At 43.8% G+C, this 17846-nt stretch overlaps 1 protein-coding gene across 1 annotated transcript in view; it reads left to right on the forward strand.

The window, feature by feature from the left end:
• The window catches only part of LOC138265561 (ceruloplasmin-like), a 454089-nt gene that overhangs the window by 139917 nt on the left and 296326 nt on the right, over window positions 1–17846 (forward strand). Inside the window, exons 8-9 of the mRNA XM_069213377.1 lie at window positions 1999–2145; window positions 5815–6020. Coding sequence (XP_069069478.1) covers window positions 1999–2145; window positions 5815–6020 — 353 coding nt within the window. The remainder of the gene's footprint in view (window positions 1–1998; window positions 2146–5814; window positions 6021–17846) is intronic.

Genomic DNA, 17846 nt, shown 5'->3' on the forward strand with positions numbered 1-17846 from the left:
TGATATGTTATTCTATAGATAATCAATCTTGTAATCAATTAATGATACATATCAGGAAAAATACCATGAAAGCGAAACATACAAATTATACAGTCAAACCGGCTCGTTTTCTAGAAGTGTCTAATGTGCTGAATATATGTTTTATTTTATTCTATATAGTACAGCAATCAAATATGGTGGATTTTGAAAGGTAAGAGTTGTGTTCAGTGCTCAAAGTGTTTCATACAACGTGGCGGTAGGTGAACAAGTGTGAAGGACCCATATGACAATCAATATAATATTGATATGCACAAGAAGATTGGTTTCTAGCTACAAACAGATCAATAATAAGTAATTTATGGTATACATGGGAAAATGTTGACAGCATTTCGACTTGAAGGGTCGTCTTCAGAGCAAATAAAGATTATGGCCTGAAGGACAGCTGGAAAGAAACAAAATAACAGTGCATTTCAGAGTAAAAGGAGAAAATTGAATTCCAAGAATTATAGAGAATTGCACTTTCTGGGAGACTGGAGCATAGGTCCTAAAGGTACCAACTTGAAAGTAGGAACAATAAAGGATCCGAGGGTCAATGGGAGGACTAGTGAGCATATGCTCCAAGAATCTCTTAATTATCTTCAGAGTCATTATTTTAATGTTACTTGACATAGGCCTAAAGTCAGGCCATATTGAGAACTTCTGCATTGAGTTGTGTGGGAATCAGTTAAATTGGTGGAATCAGTCATCAAATTGTTAGAAGCATTAATCAAATGTATTGTATCAGTGTCTCCAGTCAGCCTTCTAAATGTTTTCAAATTAGTTTACTAAGTTTCACCATGATATTAATGAAAAAAGCAAAAAGATCTAGATCACAGGAATGATGTTGCTTTAGTGAGGAAATATACATCCTGGGACGAATTCAGGAATAGAAAGTACACAACTTCTTTGCTTTCCACTTACAGGCATGTCTAATTTCTCATGTATAACCAATATTTTAGCAGGGACTGATGATTCTTCTTCCTGAAAAAAAATAAAGGGACTTGTAGTATAATTAAATCTGCCTCATCCAATGTACCTACTTACAAGAGTACCGAAAACAGTTGATTGAGAAAAATAATTTAAATATATTAGTAATCAACTAAAATTTAAATGAGTAATATTTTCTTAAATGGATACCTATTTAGTGCAGACCTTTGGTAGAGTTATTGGGGCATATTTACAAGAAAGTGGCGCATCAGTCCCGATGCGCCACTTTTCTTGCGTCCCCTGTGGCCTTTAACGACACCACGATTGCACCATAATTGCAATACGGCGCACCATGGCGGTCATTACCACAACAGCGTCAACATTTTTGGCACTGTTGTGGAGCTTTGATGCACTAGCGCTCAAAATTTTGGTGTTAGTGCAGCAACGCACAGGCAGGCCCATAGGCCAATACAGGAGCAGTGTTAAAAATGACGGAAAAAATGGCGCACTGACCTCTTGTAAATTTAACTGTGCCAATTTTTTCGGGCCGCCCTGCAGGTAACACCCTCTTGCATGCGTTATGCCTGGCACAGGCATAGTTTGGTGCAAGGGCTTACAAAGTGGCACAATGTATGTACTGCGCCACTATGTAAATATGGCACGGGGATATGGCCTCCTTAACACCACCTTAGCGTAAAAACAAAAATGACGCTAGGGCAGTGCAAGGCAGCGGTAGAGACTTGTAAATATTCTCTATTTTTTCTATATTAGAGGATTTCACTATGACTCTTCTGTCTATCCCCAGAGACACTTAAATCCGCTTCCCAGAATGTACAAACAATCTAAATCTTAACTAACTAAACAAGAGGATGATAGTACTCAAACAACACTATCTTTCAACGCCAGATACTCACAATTTGAGGTGTTGTGCCTAACCATATGTGTTGGTGAGTGTGTGTTTATTTGTGTAGGTTAAATGCATGGATTTTATCTTGTGATTTTCTTCAAAGTTTTTGCATGAATGAATACAACAAATGTTGTGCTTCATACTAGGTCCAGTGATCCGAGGAGAAGTGGGTGATGTCCTCATTGTCACTTTCATGAATAAGGCAGAGTATCCATTCAGCATCCAAGCTCATGGTGTAAGCTACAACAAGAAAAATGAAGGTGCGCTCTACAAAACTAATATGAAACCTCAAGGTGAGTACATATGCAGGCTTGCTACACCATTATTTAAATGAACACTCTTGGTGAATGTTAGCAATTATTCATTCTCTGGTCTTCTGGTCTTTAAATCCCCTATGTTAGCCCCATTGAAGTAGAACAACACCCATGTGAATCTGTGAAAAAATCCAATTACATTATTTGCATATACAATGTGGCTTGAATTCAGGGATACATAATTGTAGCATAATTTATAGGGATAACGACTAGTAGAGGAAGATCATTAATTCAACCAAATTGGTGACCCCCCCTCCACCCTCCAGTAATTATAGCTGTGTCAAGCAAACCTGGGTTTAATGAAATACACAGAAAAACAAATGGTGTACGTGTGACCGTGAAGTAGTAAAAGAAAAAATTAGCAATCCAACGAAATTGCTAGAAAAATGAACATATTGAAAACTAATACTCAAAGCTGAAACTGCTAGGCATCTGCCCAAATGTTTAAGATATTTACTAGTAAGGTTGCATTACCAGGTAGGCAAGCAAATGGGTCCCTTCTCAAGGTCTACCTATAGACCTGAAGAGCACTATATAGAGCACTATATAGAAGAGGAATCAGTTCTTCTTTAAATCACATTGTTCCCCCAAGGGATGAAGGAATATACAAGTAACCTGGTCTCTAGGCTTGTAGGAAAGATGCAAAACTTTGCTGAGCCTCTTACCCCAGCCGTGTGGGAGATGGCCTTATGTTAAAAGGTGAGCACTGGCGGTAATCACTTAGTAAAGAATTACAGGAAGCTTACAGTGAGTTAGACTCAATTAGTGAGATTCACGTATACCAGAAATAAAAAACCAGGTGCCCAAAAGAAAAAGAAAACTAGAGGTGTTTTTTCAAGGCTGTGACCACTTTCTCATAGCCCGCTGTCATGATATTTGGACGAGTGGGCTGGAACTTTTCTGACAGAAAGGTACTTGAAGAATAAGTTTATCATGACCTTTTATCCTGCTACGTATCAGCCATTAACAATGATTTAACAAAAATGACTGTAAATAAAAAGTAAATCTTCTGCACAATCAGTTTAAAGAAGACCACTCTTGCTGCCAAGAACCAACCCCACATCAACTCTTATGTTTTTTGAGTTTGCTAAATATTATTTAAGTCAGATGTTAGTGAAAGAATATCAGTTGGTTTTGGTATCTGCAAATCATACAGTTGTAGAGTTTATTGATATTAATAGTGGCCAAAATAATTATTTTATAAAACTGGGTGAGTGACAAATTAACACTTGTTGAATAATTAATTTTAGAGATTCAAACGTGTTTAGGTAATAGCATGAAGAAGCGACACAAAATTGTATTTGATGCCATCAACAGCAGCTTTTTGGAAATATATGTTAACTACATCTTTATTAATTTCCAAGTATGTGGTGCTTCACTGTGTTTTTCAGACACTTTTTATCTGTGCCCAAAATCTATCCAATTCCCTTCTCCTGCCTATCCTTTCTCTTTTTCCACCTTATGTGTGATACAAGTGGCTAATGCAGTGTTTCCCAAACTTTAGGCCATGACCCGCTGGTGAGTTGCAAGGAGATTTTTCACAGGTCAACTTTAAATTCTGTATTTATCGTTTCACATTTGCTGCACTTCAAAGACATAGGTCAAAATGTCAGGCTATGCCTGCTGACAAATTGTTGCTTAGTTTTTAAAATGGGAATTGGTGGTTACAAAGTCCTCTCAATTTGCAGAGAAAGAAAAGTAATGTGAATTATGTGACACTCTTGTTTGGTACAGGTATTGTGAAAGAAATGGCTCTAAGATGTAATTTTTTGTAACACAAAACAAAATACAAACACTGTAAGTGAACGGTACACATTATTCATTAGCTAGGGAAGCAACAATGAAACACATTTTTGTAATTCTGAAGTGTGATGGAATCAAAGATTTTAATAGTATCAAAACATATATGCACTGGAACCCGCTTTCCACACATTATCATTTTTATGCAGTATAGTTTTATCAGTAAAAAGGAATGTCTGTGCACATTTAGTGGCCATTTCAATGGAAAATGTGCTGTCTGCAAATGGCAGTGTGCTACAACACCATACTTTACTTACATTAAAAAACCGTACACCCCATGTCCATTTAGCTAGATGAGCTGCAAAGGTTTGCTGTTCTAACACACGGGTCGTGGTTCTAAAAAGTTTGGGAAAAACTGAACTAATGTATATTCTACTGTAATAAAAAATAATCATAATATGGAAGGTTGTTCTTTCTTAGTTTTACATAGGTACATTTTTATTTCAATTATTGAATGTATGTACTATGTTTATTAATTGTGCTGATGTTAAGCAAAATGCTAACATTAAAATTGAAGGCATTCCAAAAAACAGCAGAAAAGGCAATTTTTCAAATTTGTCTAAACTGTAGTTCTCATGCAGTAAGAAGGTTGTAAGTGGCCTGTCTTCTGGTGTCTTCCCTTCCTCAAACCAATAATCCTAACGATAGCCACACAAATTTGGGTATTACTTTCTTCTCCTTTTGAGGCATCAAATAGTTTTGCAGGGTGGACATGCAGATATGTTTTGGCAAGTGGGTATGAATGAGAGGAGCTACAAGGAAAAAATTAACAACTGTTTAAGTATTCGTTTTTTTTAAGTAAATCTCCAAACAGCTCACCTTTTCCAGTGGTTGACACCCTCAGTACGTAACCATGCTTGCAACAAAGTCATGGATTGAGAGAAGATTACTTGTAGCATGGGAGTAATGTATTCCGTGATCTATGTTGAGCAATACACAAGGAAGAATTGAAAAACTGGTTTATGTTTTAAATTGTTACTTAACTATTGCAAACACCTTTTCTATGTTTAACGTCACTGCATGTGGCTACAAGGGCCCTGGCTGCAAAACTGGTGCAAATTCCATCTGATACTATCATGAAATCATGAAATTCATGAAATCCTGGAAATTACCCACACTATTTAACGATTGTCAAACACTTTTGATTAGTGATTGTTCTAATTTTCTCCTAATATTAATCACACTAATAATAAATAATAAAAAATCAAGGTATACCAAATCTGTGCACATTAACTCATATACGTGAAAAACGCAAAGTCACAAATCAGATTCTGACTTGTCATTTCATTACAATATGATGTTGAAAATTGCAAAAGCACGAACATGTTATTTCATATATAAAATGCAAGTATGTGTCACATTATGATGCATTGTGCCCTGTGGTTTTATTACAAAATCCTGTCATTAGCTACTTTGCATGAGGCGAGCAAGCCAGCAATAAGAGAAGATTTGCCTGTGAACTATTCAGTTTCAAAGCCATGGTTATTAAAATTCAAGAAACCAATTCTAATTATACATCCAAATTCTTCCCTGAGTCAAATTCACCTACTCATAAAAGTATGTTAATTAAAATGGAGTTTATATTGATGGGGACAGGGAGGCAGAAATAAGCTACTATATGTTGTCTCATGCCTATGGATAATCAGTGAACCCTTAGAGTCATTGAAGTGGCCATTGTCCATGGCACTACTTTTGAGCCACTCACTTAAAAGATTAGAATGTCATTCTCTAATATACACAAGAAATGTATATGTTTAACAATGAAGTGCGACTGTTTGTGAGTGACATTAATCACAGGAAACAAAGCCACTTACTCATGTGTATAATTTGTAATTTGAAATTTAACAGATGGTCCTCAAACTCCTGCACCGGGCTCTCAAGTGAATCCAGGTGAGAAATTCACCTATCATTGGTATCTTACAGAAGATGTAGGCCCCACTCCTGAAGATCCACCTTGTTTAACTTGGCCCTACTATTCAGCCGTGGACCCTGTCAAAGACACCAGCTCTGGCCTTGTGGGCCCCTTAACAGTGTGCAGGAAAGGAGCCTTACAGGTAAGGAAACATATATTTCAAGCTATACTTTAAAGCAAGGGTCTTTGGTGCGGGCCCAGCCAGGTTGAATCCATGCAAGATTTTCTGGATAACTATTGGCCATTGTTAGAAATTGGGTTGTTGGGTGACTGGGATGGGAACCTTTGTCAAACAACAACTACAATCATGGTCAGGGTATGTGACAGGCAAACCCTAAATTAACCTTTGCTCACCCTCTGGTAGCTTGGCACAGAGCAGTCATTCTTAATTTAGTGGCAGTGTGTAAAGTATTTGTGCAACACTTTTAAGAGTAAAACAGTGAAAATACCACACAAAAAGATACTACACCACGTTAGAAAAATAGATCAGACTTCAATAAATTAAACAAGTCCAAAATTACAAAAATCCAATACGTATAACCTAAGATGTTGATTTTTAAAGGGTTTAATTAAAAATAGTGTTAAGAAGTGTAAAGCGCTAAAAGTGGTTATCTGGTGACACCGGACTGCAAAGTCCAGATTTCAGACCGATCGCAGTGGTGCGTGAGCTGGCTACAGGGACCCAGTTATGCCCGCTGAACAAAAGTACCTTAGGGCCTCGTTACGACTTTGCCAGTCAGAATACTATGACCACCAAAGCCGCGGTCGAGGAGGCAGCAGTCATACCGGCTGCCTCCCCCAAGTCAGATTACAATGTTCCCGCTAGGCTGATCAGCAGGAACAGTGCGTAGGTTTGCGTGGATTCAGATTAAAGGTGTGTTGCGCAGTAGAGGCAATATGCCAATTCCGAAATGCGGTGAGTCTGCGGTGTGAGATCCTGATGCGTCTATGTTGAGGATCCTGTCGACAGGGCATGCAATGCAAACACTGGAATCGAGGATTTGTTGTTCAGTCAAGTTGATGCATCAGCTCCGAAGAGCAGTGGAGCTACAATGTGGAGTTTCAGCATCATTATCAGACTGCCATCGATGGAGATGAGAGGACTGTGCACCGGGGAAAAGTGACAGTGGTGGTTCTGAAGGCAATGTGTTAGGTTCAATTCACGCAGCAGCAGTGATGTGTCAGTTTTGCTAGAAGATGTGTTGCTCAGCCAATCGGTTTCTCTGGAGAAAACACCTTAGGCCCACTTCCGAGGGTCCAGGACTGGGATGGCACCACTTGTCAGAGCAGACTCACAGATGGCAGAGTCCAAGTGCAGAAGTAGGGTGGTTGGAAGTCTTTTATGTCCCTGAGACTTCAGTACAGGAGGGAAGCCAGCTAGCACTTAGTGTCACTCTGGGTTCAAGTGATGCAGGTCCAGTCTTTCTCACCCAGGCAGGTGAACAGCATGCATCAGGGCAGCACACCAAGGCAGGAGTCCAGCTGAGCAGCAGTCCAGTAGAGTGGCAGTCCTTCAATAGCACAGCAATCCTTCTTCCTGGCAGACTATTCATAGGTCCAGAAGTGTACTGAAGTGGTGGTGTCAGAGGTCCAACCCACTTAGGACTTTGAAGTGGGGGAGACTTCAAAGACAAGCCTTTGAAGTGCACACACATCCTGCTCTTCCTGTCCTGGCTCCAGGCCAAAACAGGGTGTTATGCATCGCTTTGTGTGGGAACAGGCAGAGCCTATTTAGGTGTAAGTGAGGCTATGCTCAGCTCATCTCTCCTATTCTCCCAGGATGGCCCATCAGGTCACACCTAAGCTCCCATTATGTGTGGCTGTCTAAGGGGAAATACACAAAGCCTGCTGTCACCAAACCCAAACAAGTGATCAGAGACAGGCAGCAGGCACCAAATGGCTAAAGTGAAAAAAATGCTAACTTTCTAAAAGTGTCAATTTCAGAAGTGCAACTTAACCACTTCTGTGCCTTGGACGAGATCATCTCGTCCAAGGCTACAGTTCCCCTGTGCCTTGGACGAGATCATCTCGTCCATGGCACAGGGGAATTTGGGGGCGCGCTAGCGCGCCCCCCGTGCACCCCCCTCCCCCCCCCCAAGTCGGGGATGGAAGGGGAAGACCTTCCCCTTCCACCCCCGACCCCCCCAACCCCCTCTGTGACGTCAGCGCGCGCGCGCGCGCTGATGTGTCACAGGGGCCTCCCTAGTCGCGCTGGAAGCTCTGCTTCCAGCGCGATTGAAAAAGAAATGCAAAAGCATTTCTTTTTCAATCACTGGGAGGCCCGGAGGGGCTTGAAAGGGAAGGAAAAGTATTTCCTTCCCTTTGAAGTCCCTCCGAGGGTTTCAAAAGCCGGATTGCTTGCAATCCGGCTTTTGAAACCCCACTAGACACCAGGGATTTTTTTTTTTTTCATTGAAATTGACAAAAGGGAGCGACCCCTTGGGCAAGGGTCGCTCCCAGGGGGGGCATTTTTTTGAGAAGGCCTTTTCTGCCCCCAGGGGGGGCAGAAACCTCTAGGCACCAGGGACCATTTTTTTTTTTTTTTTATGTTTCATTTTTTTTTTTGGGTGGGGAGCGACCCCTTAGGCAAGGGTCGCTCCCCTTGGGGGAAAATTATATTTTGGCCATTTCTGCCCCCCTTGGGGGCAGATTGGCCTATTTTGATGAGGCCAATCTGCCCCCAAGGGGGGTAGAAACCACTAGACACCAGGGATTATTTTTATTTTTTATTGTTATTGGCAAAAGGGAGCGACCCCTTGGGCAAGGGTCGCTCCCAGGGGGGGCATATTTTTGGGAAGGCCTTTTCTGCCCCCAGGGGGGGCAGAAACCTCTAGGCACCAGGGACCATTTTTTCATTTTTTTTTTTTTTATGTTTCATTTTTTTTTTTTTTGGTGGGGAGCGACCCCTTAGGCAAGGGTCGCTCCCCTTGGGGGAAAATTATATTTTGGCCATTTCTGCCCCCCTTGGGGGCAGATTGGCCTATTTTGATGAGGCCAATCTGCCCCCAAGGGGGGTAGAAACCACTAGACACCAGGGAGTTTTTTCTTTGCGTGAATTTCACGCAAAGGGAGCGACCCCTTAGGCAAGGGTCGCTCCCTGGGGGGGAGGGCAATTTATTTTAGGCCATTTCTGCCCCCCCTGGGGGCAGATCGGCCTATTATTAGGCCGATCTGCCCCCAGGGGGGGCAGAAACCTCTAGGCGCCAGGGCAAATTTTTTTTTTGTGTTTTTTTTTTTTTGTTGATTCTTTTTTTTAGAGATGGGGAGCGACCCATCAGGCAAGGGTCGCTCCCCTGGGGGGCAAATTGTATTTAGACCATTTCTGCCCCCCTGGTGGCAGATTGGCCGATTTTAGGTCAATCTGCCCCCAAGGGGGCAGAAACCACTAGGCACCGGGGATTTGTTTTTTGGCGCCAGTGTCACGTAGGGGAAGCGACCCCGTAGGCAAGGGTCGCTCCTGGGGGGGGGGGGGGATGTTGGGGGTTGGGGGGAAAATTAATTTTAGGCCATTTCTGCCCCCCTGGGGGACAGATCGGCCTATTATTAGGCCGAACTGCCCCAAGGGGGGGGGGGGGGGCAGAACCCTCTAGGCGCCAGGGCAATTTTTTTTTTGTGTTTTTTTTTTTTTGTTGTTTCTTTTTTTAGAGATGGGGAGCGACCCATCAGGCAAGGGTCGCTCCCCTGGGGGGGCAAATTGTATTTAGACCATTTCTGCCCCCCTGGGGGGCAGATTGGCCAATTTTAGGTCAAGCTGCCCCCAAGGGGGCAGAAACCACTAGGCACCGGGGATTTGTTTTTTGGCGCCAATGTCACGCAGGGGGAGCGACCCCGTAGGCAAGGGTCGCTCCCGGGGGGGAGGTGGGGGTTGGGGGGGCAAATTTATTTTAGGCCATTTCTGCCCCCCTGGGGAACAGAACGGCCTATTATTAGGCCGAACTGCCCCAAGGGGGGGCAGAACCCTCTAGGCGCCAGGGCAATTTTTTTTTGTGTTTTTTTTTTTTTATTGTTTCTTTTTTTAGAGATGGGGAGCGACCCATCAGGCAAGGGTCGCTCCCCTGGGGGGGCAAATTGTATTTAGACCATTTCTGCCCCCCTGGGGGCAGATTGGCCAATTTTAGGTCAATCTGCCCCCAAGGGGGCAGAAACCACTAGGCACCGGGGATTTGTTTTTTGGCGCCAATGTCACGCAGGGGGAGCGACCCCGTAGGCAAGGGTCGCTCCCGGGGGGAGGGGTGGGGGTTGGGGGGCAAATTTATTTTAGGCCATTTCTGCCCCCCCTGGGGGCAGATCGGCCTATTGTTAGGTCGATCTGCCCCCGGGGGGGCAGAAACCTCTAGGCGCCAGGGGAATTCTATTTTTTTTTTTTTTTTTTTTTCTTTGTTTGTTTTTTTAGAGTTGGGGAGCGACCCATCAGGCAAGGGTCGCTCCCCTGGGGGGCAAATTGTATTTAGGCCATTTCCGCCCCCCTTGGGGGCAGATTGGCTGATTTTAGGTCAATCTGCCCCCAAGGGGGCAGAAACCGCTATGCACCGGGGATTTGTTTTTTGGCGCCAATGTCACGCAGGGGGAGCGACCCCGTAGGCAAGGGTCGCTCCCGGGGGGGGGGTGGGGGTTGGGGGGGCAAATTTATTTTAGGCCATTTCTGCCCCCCTGGGGGACAGATCGGCCTATTATTAGGCCGAACTGCCCAAGGGGGGGGCAGAACCCTCTAGGCGCCAGGGCAATTTTTTTTTTGTGTTTTTTTTTTTTTGTTGTTTCTTTTTTTAGAGATGGGGAGCGACCCATCAGGCAAGGGTCGCTCCCCTGGGGGGGCAAATTGTATTTAGCCCATATCCGCCCCCCTTGGGGGCAGATTGGCCAATTTTAGGTCAATCTGCCCCCAAGGGGGCAGAAACCACTAGGCACCGGGGATTTGTTTTTTGGCGCCAATGTCACGCAGGGGGAGCGACCCCGTAGGCAAGGGTCGCTCCGGGGGGGGGGTGGTGTTGGGGGGCAAATTTATTTTAGGCCATTTCTGCCCCCCTGGGGGACAGATCGGCCTATTATTAGGCCGAACTGCCCCAAGGGGGGGGGGGGGCAGAACCCTCTAGGCGCCAGGGCAATTTTTTTTTGTTGTGTTTTTTTTTGTTGTTGTTTCTTTTTTTAGAGATGGGGAGCGACCCATCAGGCAAGGGTCGCTCCCCTGGGGGGGCAAATTGTATTTAGACCATTTCTGCCCCCCTGGGGGCAGATTGGCCAATTTTAGGTCAATCTGCCCCCAAGGGGGCAGAAACCACTAGGCACCGGGGATTTGTTTTTTGGCGCCAATGTCACGCAGGGGGAGCGACCCCGTAGGCAAGGGTCGCTCCCGGGGGGAGGGGTGGGAGTTGGGGGGCAAATTTATTTTAGGCCATTTCTGCCCCCCCTGGGGGCAGATCGGCCTATTGTTAGGCCGATCTGCCCCCGGGGGGGGCAGAAACCTCTAGGCGCCAGGGGAAATTTATTATTTTTTTTCTTTTTTTTCTTTGTTTGTTTTTTTAGAGATGGGGAGCGACCCATCAGGCAAGGGTCGCTCCCCTGGGGGGCAAATTGTATTTAGGCCATTTCCGCCCCCCTTGGGGGCAGATTGGCCGATTTTAGGTCAATCTGCCCCCAAGGGGGCAGAAACCGCTAGGCACCGGGGATTTGTTTTTTGGCGCCAATGTCACGCAGGGGGAGCAACCCCGTAGGCAAGGGTCGCTCCCGGCGGGGGAGGGTGGGGGTTGGGGGGGCAAATTTATTTTAGGGCATTTCTGCCCCCCCCATGGGGCCGGCTGAGCTACAGGCCAAACACCACAGGTAGGCACCTTGCAAAAAACACCTCTGTTTTCAGTGAAAAAATATGTTGTGTCCACGTTGTGTTTTGGGCCATTTCCTTTTGTGGGCGCTAGGCCTACCCACAGAAGTGAGGTACCATTTTTATCGAGAGACTTAGGGGAACGCTGGCTGGAAGGAAATTTGTGGCTCCTCTCAGATTCCAGAACTTTCTGTCACCGAAATGAGAGGAAAAAGTGTTTTTTGGGCCAAATTTTGATGTTTGCAAAGGATTCTGGGTAACATAACCTGGTCAGAGCCCCGCAAGTCACCCCATCTTGGATTCCCCTGGGTTTCTAGTTTTCAAAAATGCACTGGTTTGCTAGGTTTCCTCAGGTGCCGTCTGAGCTACAGGCCAAAATCCACAGGTAGGCACTGCTTTTTATAAAAAAATGTGATGTGTCCACGTTGTGTTTTGGGCCCTTTTCTTTTGTGGGCGCTAGTCCTACCCACACAAGTGAGGTATCATTTTTATCGGGAGACTTGGGGAAACGCTGGGTGGAAGGAAATTTGTGGCTCCTCTCAGATTCCAGAACTTTCTGCCACAGAAATTTGAGTAACGTGTTTTTTTAGCCAGATTTTGAGGTTTGCAAAGGATTCTGGGTAACAGAACCTGGTCCGAGCCCCGCAAGTCACCCCTCCTTGGATTCCCCTAGGTCTCTAGTTTTCAGAAATGCACAGGTTTGGTAGGTTTCCCTAGGTGCCGGCTGAGCTAGAGGCCAAAATCTACAGGTAGGCACTTCGCAAAAAACACCTCTGTTTTTTTCCAAAATTTAGGATGTGTCCATGTTGCGCTTTGGGGTGTTTCCTGTCGCCGGCGCTAGGCCTACCCACGCAAGTGAGGTATCATTTTTATCGGGAGACTTGGGGGAACGCTGGGTGGAAGGAAATTTGTAGCTCCTCTCAGATTCCAGAACTTTCTGCCACAGAAATGTGAGGAACATGTGTTTTTTTAGCCAAATTTTGAGGTTTGCAAAGGATTCTGGGTAACAGAACCTGGTCCGAGCCCCGCAAGTCACCCCTCCTTGGATTCCCCTAGGTCTCTAGTTTTCAGAAATGCACAGGTTTGGTAGGTTTCCCTAGGTGCCGGCTGAGCTAGAGGCCAAAATCTACAGGTAGGCACTTCGCAAAAAACACCTCTGTTTTTTTCCAAAATTTAGGATGTGTCCACGTTGCGCTTTGGGGTGTTTCCTGTCGCCGGCGCTAGGCCTACCCACGCAAGTGAGGTATCATTTTTATCGGGAGACTTGGGGGAACGCTGAGTGGAAGGAAATTTGTAGCTCCTCTCAGATTCCAGAACTTTCTGCCACAGAAATGTGAGGCACATGTGTTTTTTTTAGCCAAATTATGAGGTTTGCAAAGGATTCTGGGTAACAGAACCTGGTCCGAGCCCCGCAAGTCACCCCTCCTTGGATTCCCCTAGGTCTTTAGTTTTCAGAAATGCACAGGTTTGGTAGGTTTCCCTAGGTGCCGGCTGAGCTAGAGGCCAAAATCTACAGGTAGGCACTTCGCAAAAAACACCTCTGTTTTTTTCCAAAATTTAGGATGTGTCCACGTTGCGCTTTGGGGTGTTTCCTGTTGCCGGCGCTAGGCCTACCCACGCAAGTGAGGTATCATTTTTATCGGGAGACTTGGGGGAACGCTGGGTGGAAGGAAATTTGTAGCTCCTCTCAGATTCCAGAACTTTCTGCCACAGAAATGTGAGGAACATGTGTTTTTTTAGCCAAATTTTGAGGTTTGCAAAGGATTCTGGGTAACAGAACCTGGTCCGAGCCCCGCAAGTCACCCCTCCTTGGATTCCCCTAGGTCTCTTGTTTTCAGAAATGCACAGGTTTGGTAGGTTTCCCTAGGTGCCGGCTGAGCTAGAGGCCAAAATCTACAGGTAGGCACTTCGCAAAAAACACCTCTGTTTTCTTCCAAAAATTTGGATGTGTCCACGTTGCGCTTTGGGGCGTTTCCTGTCGCGGGCGCTAGGCCTACCCACACAAGTGAGGTATCTTTTTTATCGGGAGACTTGGGGGAACATAGATTAGCAAAACAAGTGTTATTGCCCCTTGTCTTTCTCTACATTTTTTCCTTCCAAATATAGGAGAGTGTGTAAAAAAGACTTCTATTTGAGAAATGCCCTGTAATTCACATGCTAGTTTGGTCACCCTGGAATTCAGATATGTGCAAATAACCACTGCTCCTCAACACCTTATCTTGTGCCCTTTTTGGAAATACAAAGGTTTTCTTGATAGCAATTTTTTACTCTTTATATTTCAGATTTCAATGTAAAAATGTGATGTGTCCATGTTGCGTTTCCTTTCGCGAGCATTAGGCCTACCCATGCAACTGAGGTACCATTTTTATCGGGTGACTTGGGGGAACACAGAATAGCAAAACACGTGTTATTGCCCCTTGTCTTTTTCTACATTTTTTCCTTCCAAATGTAAGTGTAAAAAAGACGTCTATTTGAGAAATGGCCTGTAATTCACATGCTAGTATGGGCACCCCGGAATTCAGAGATGTGCAAATAACCACTGCTTCTCAACACCTTATCTTACGCCCATTTTGGAAATACAAAGGTTTTCTTGATACCTATTTTTCACTCTTTATATTTCAGCAAATGAATTGCTTTATACCCGGTATAGAATGAAAATGCACGTCAGGGTGCAGCTCATTTATTGCTCTGGGTTCCTTGGGTTCTTGATGAACCTACAAGCCCTATATATCCCCGCAACCAGAGGAGTCCAGCAGACGTAACGGTATATTGCTTTCGATAATCTGACATTGCAGGGAAAAGTTACAGAGTAAAACGTAGAGAAACATTTATGTTTTTTTCACCTCAATTTCAATATTTTTCTTTTTCAGTTGTTATTTTCTGTAGGAAACCCTTGTAGGATCTACACAAATGACCCCTTGCTGAATTCAGAATTTTGTCTACTTTTCAGAAATGTTTAGGTTTCTGGGATCCAGCATTGGTTTCATGCCCATTTCTGTCACTGACTGGAAGGAGGCTGAAAGCACAAAAAACTGCAAAAATGGGGTATGTCCCAGTAAAATGCCAAAATTGTGTTGAAAAATTGGGTTTTCTGATTCAAGTCTGCCTGTTCCTGAAAGCTGGGAAGCTGCTGAGTTTAGCACCGCAAACCCTTTGTTGATGCCATTTTCAGGGGAAAAACCACAAGCCTTTTTCTGCAGCCACTTTTTCCACTTTTTTTAAAAAAAAACGAAATTTTCACTGTATTTTGGCCAATTTCTTGGCCTCCTTCAAGGGAACCCACAAAGTCTGGGTACCTCTAGAATCCCTAGGATGTTGGAAAAAAAGGACGCAACTTTGGCTTGGTTAGCTTATGTGGACAAAAAGTTATGAGGGCCTAAGCGCGAACTGCCCCAAATAGGCAAAAAAAGGCCTGGCACAGGAGGGGGAAAAGGCCTGGCAGCGAAGGGGTTAAAATCCAACTTACCTATGAGTTGTGATTTGAAATTGTGATTCCAGAGACACCAAACTCGAAAAGTTTATCTCTTCCAGATTGTGAATTACACTTATAAAATGTAACATGGTAATCCCAATGTTATCTGAAGGGAGAGGTAGGCCTAGCTGTAGTGAAAAATGACTTTGGGACTTTTTCGCTACCAGGACATGTAAAACTTAAAAGTGCATGCCCTGCCTTCTAAATGCATTACACCCTACCCTCTGGGATGTCCAGGGCCTACCCTAGGGCTGGCTTACATGTATTAAAAGGGAAGGTTTGGGCCTGGCAAAAAGGGTTATTTTGTCAGGTCTACATGACAGTGTAAATCCGCACACACAGGCTCTACAACGGTGGGCCTGAGACATGGTTAAAGGGCTATCTAGGTGGGTGGCGCAATCAGTGCTGCAGACTCACAAGTAGCATTTAATTTGCAGGCCCTAGGCACATGTAGTGCACTGTACTAGGAACTTATAAGTAAATTAAATATGCCAATTAGGGTTAAACCAATATTACCATGTTTAGGGGAGAGAGCACTTTAGCACTGGTTAGCAGTGGTAAAGTGCATAGAGTCCTAATACAAGCAAATACGAGGTCAGAATAATGGAGAAGGTAGGCACAAAGTTGTGGTAAAGACCACCCTAAGGCTGTCAGGTCTACCAACTATGTAAAGTATTTACATTTAAAGGTATTGAATCTGAATATATCCGAGGAGGCTATCCTGAAATCATGACAAGGATCTGGGCCTTTTGAAATGAAGACCCGAGTTTTAAAAGCAAGAAATAAATATTCTATGTGTGATTCACACATATTTTGCCATAACTTACTCTTGTAGTTCTGTAGCTCACTACTGAATTGCAGAAGTATCCTGGAGCAGTCATATCTTGCTCATGGAATTCAATAGTAAGTGTGGAGTACAGTTAAAGTAGCACACACTTACCCACAGCAGCATCTATTGGAAGTGTGCACTCTTCTATTAGTGTATTAGTGCTTAACACATATTTATTATGCAACTACATCAAAAGATTGATCAAATAACTTGCTCATTACATTTTAAAACCAAAAGGCATTTTTTGTTAAAATTGAGTGCACATTTATTAATCTGTCATTTTAGTGTGAAACAGGCTGGATAGAAAGAAATGGAACATGAAATGATACATTGAACTATTGGTAATTGGTATGTGATGTTATGTCTTCCTAGACATTTCTCCAGGGGTTAGACTGAAGGACAATTGTGGAGTTATTTTTCAGTAAAATTACAACTTCGATTTTGGATTCTTGACTGTCAATCAGTTTCGCTCTCAGAGGGATGAACAGCTGTCATAAGGTAATGAAATGTTGAAACTATTGATCAGACTTCATTCTGAGATCACAACATAGAATATACATTTGGTGGGTCATTCACCCATCAGGACATCTAAGCACTGAATACAAGAAGGTTATGTGTGTCCTTCCCAACGCAATTACACTCATTTTAACGACCTCAGATGAATGAAAGACTAAGCGAATTCGTAGGGATTCTGGGCAATCATAACAGGGTGAAAGACATATTCCTGGAGCGGATACTTTAGCCAAGTGACCCCCCATTCACCCTACAATGTTCAGTTCCTGTCCTTATAATTAAGTTGCATACTTGATTAAAAAACTGTTAGCCTATGTTGCAGGAAATGGGGGCAAATCTCATTTTTCCAGTGGAAAGATACCGTGGCCCAGGACCCATGCTCTCCAGGGCCCACACTACTTCAACAAAATTATGTGTAGCTTGCATGGCCATACCGCTGGACGGCATTAGAATGCCCTGTTTTCTCCTTCCATCTTGTGCATTATTTATTACCAAGAAACAGGTGCGTTTGGCACCCGATAAAAACTAACGCATCATCCAGAGGACCTATTATATTTTGCCACAGGTCTTAAAAAAGCACTCCACACAGAACATTGAGGAAAATGCTGTGTCCTCTGTTCCCCTTTCTGAGTGATTAAGTATTTAAACTGCACACATAAATAAATATCAAGCTTGTTCAGCAGAATGAAGCATCAAAATACAGATCAAAGAGAAAAGGTGGAACAGATTCAAGAAAATTAGAAAGTTTAAAAGCGATCACTTCAAGACAGGTAGCTGATTCAAAAGTGAAGGTGATTGTTATAGCAGAGAGAAATCAAGCAAACAACACAGATAAGAAAAATGTGTGACCTAAATGTGGAAAGAAAAACGTGTGAACAGTCAAAGAATGAGGATGACGGGGCAAAGTTCACTAATGACTTGGACAGGAAGGATGCAAAAAAGAAAGTTGGGGTGTATAAAACAAAAGGAAGAAATTGGAAAAGATTGCAAGCAAACGAAAGGAATGTGAAAGTCAATACTGGTTAAAACAGCAGTGGGGAAATAATGGTTACGTGCGAGTAACTTCAGAATTTACTGCGAGTAACTTTAGAATCGGACTGCTGCATGGGCCCATAATCAGAAAGATTTTGCTGCGGCTTACTGTTGGAGTACTGTTGAGTTTCAAGAGTAACCAAGAGGACTGCTGGCTTACTACTTAAATTCACCAATAAGCCAGGAGTATTACAGGAGTATGCCGTATCTGCTTCTACTTCATTATTCGTGAATCAGGCACAGGGTCTACAGCTATTTCTATGGCCTGGAAATGTCCAGAAACGTGTACTGTTTGTAATGATTATGA

Source organism: Pleurodeles waltl, chromosome 11 (assembly GCF_031143425.1).
Source record: "Pleurodeles waltl isolate 20211129_DDA chromosome 11, aPleWal1.hap1.20221129, whole genome shotgun sequence".
Classification (NCBI taxonomy): Eukaryota; Metazoa; Chordata; class Amphibia; order Caudata; family Salamandridae; genus Pleurodeles; species Pleurodeles waltl.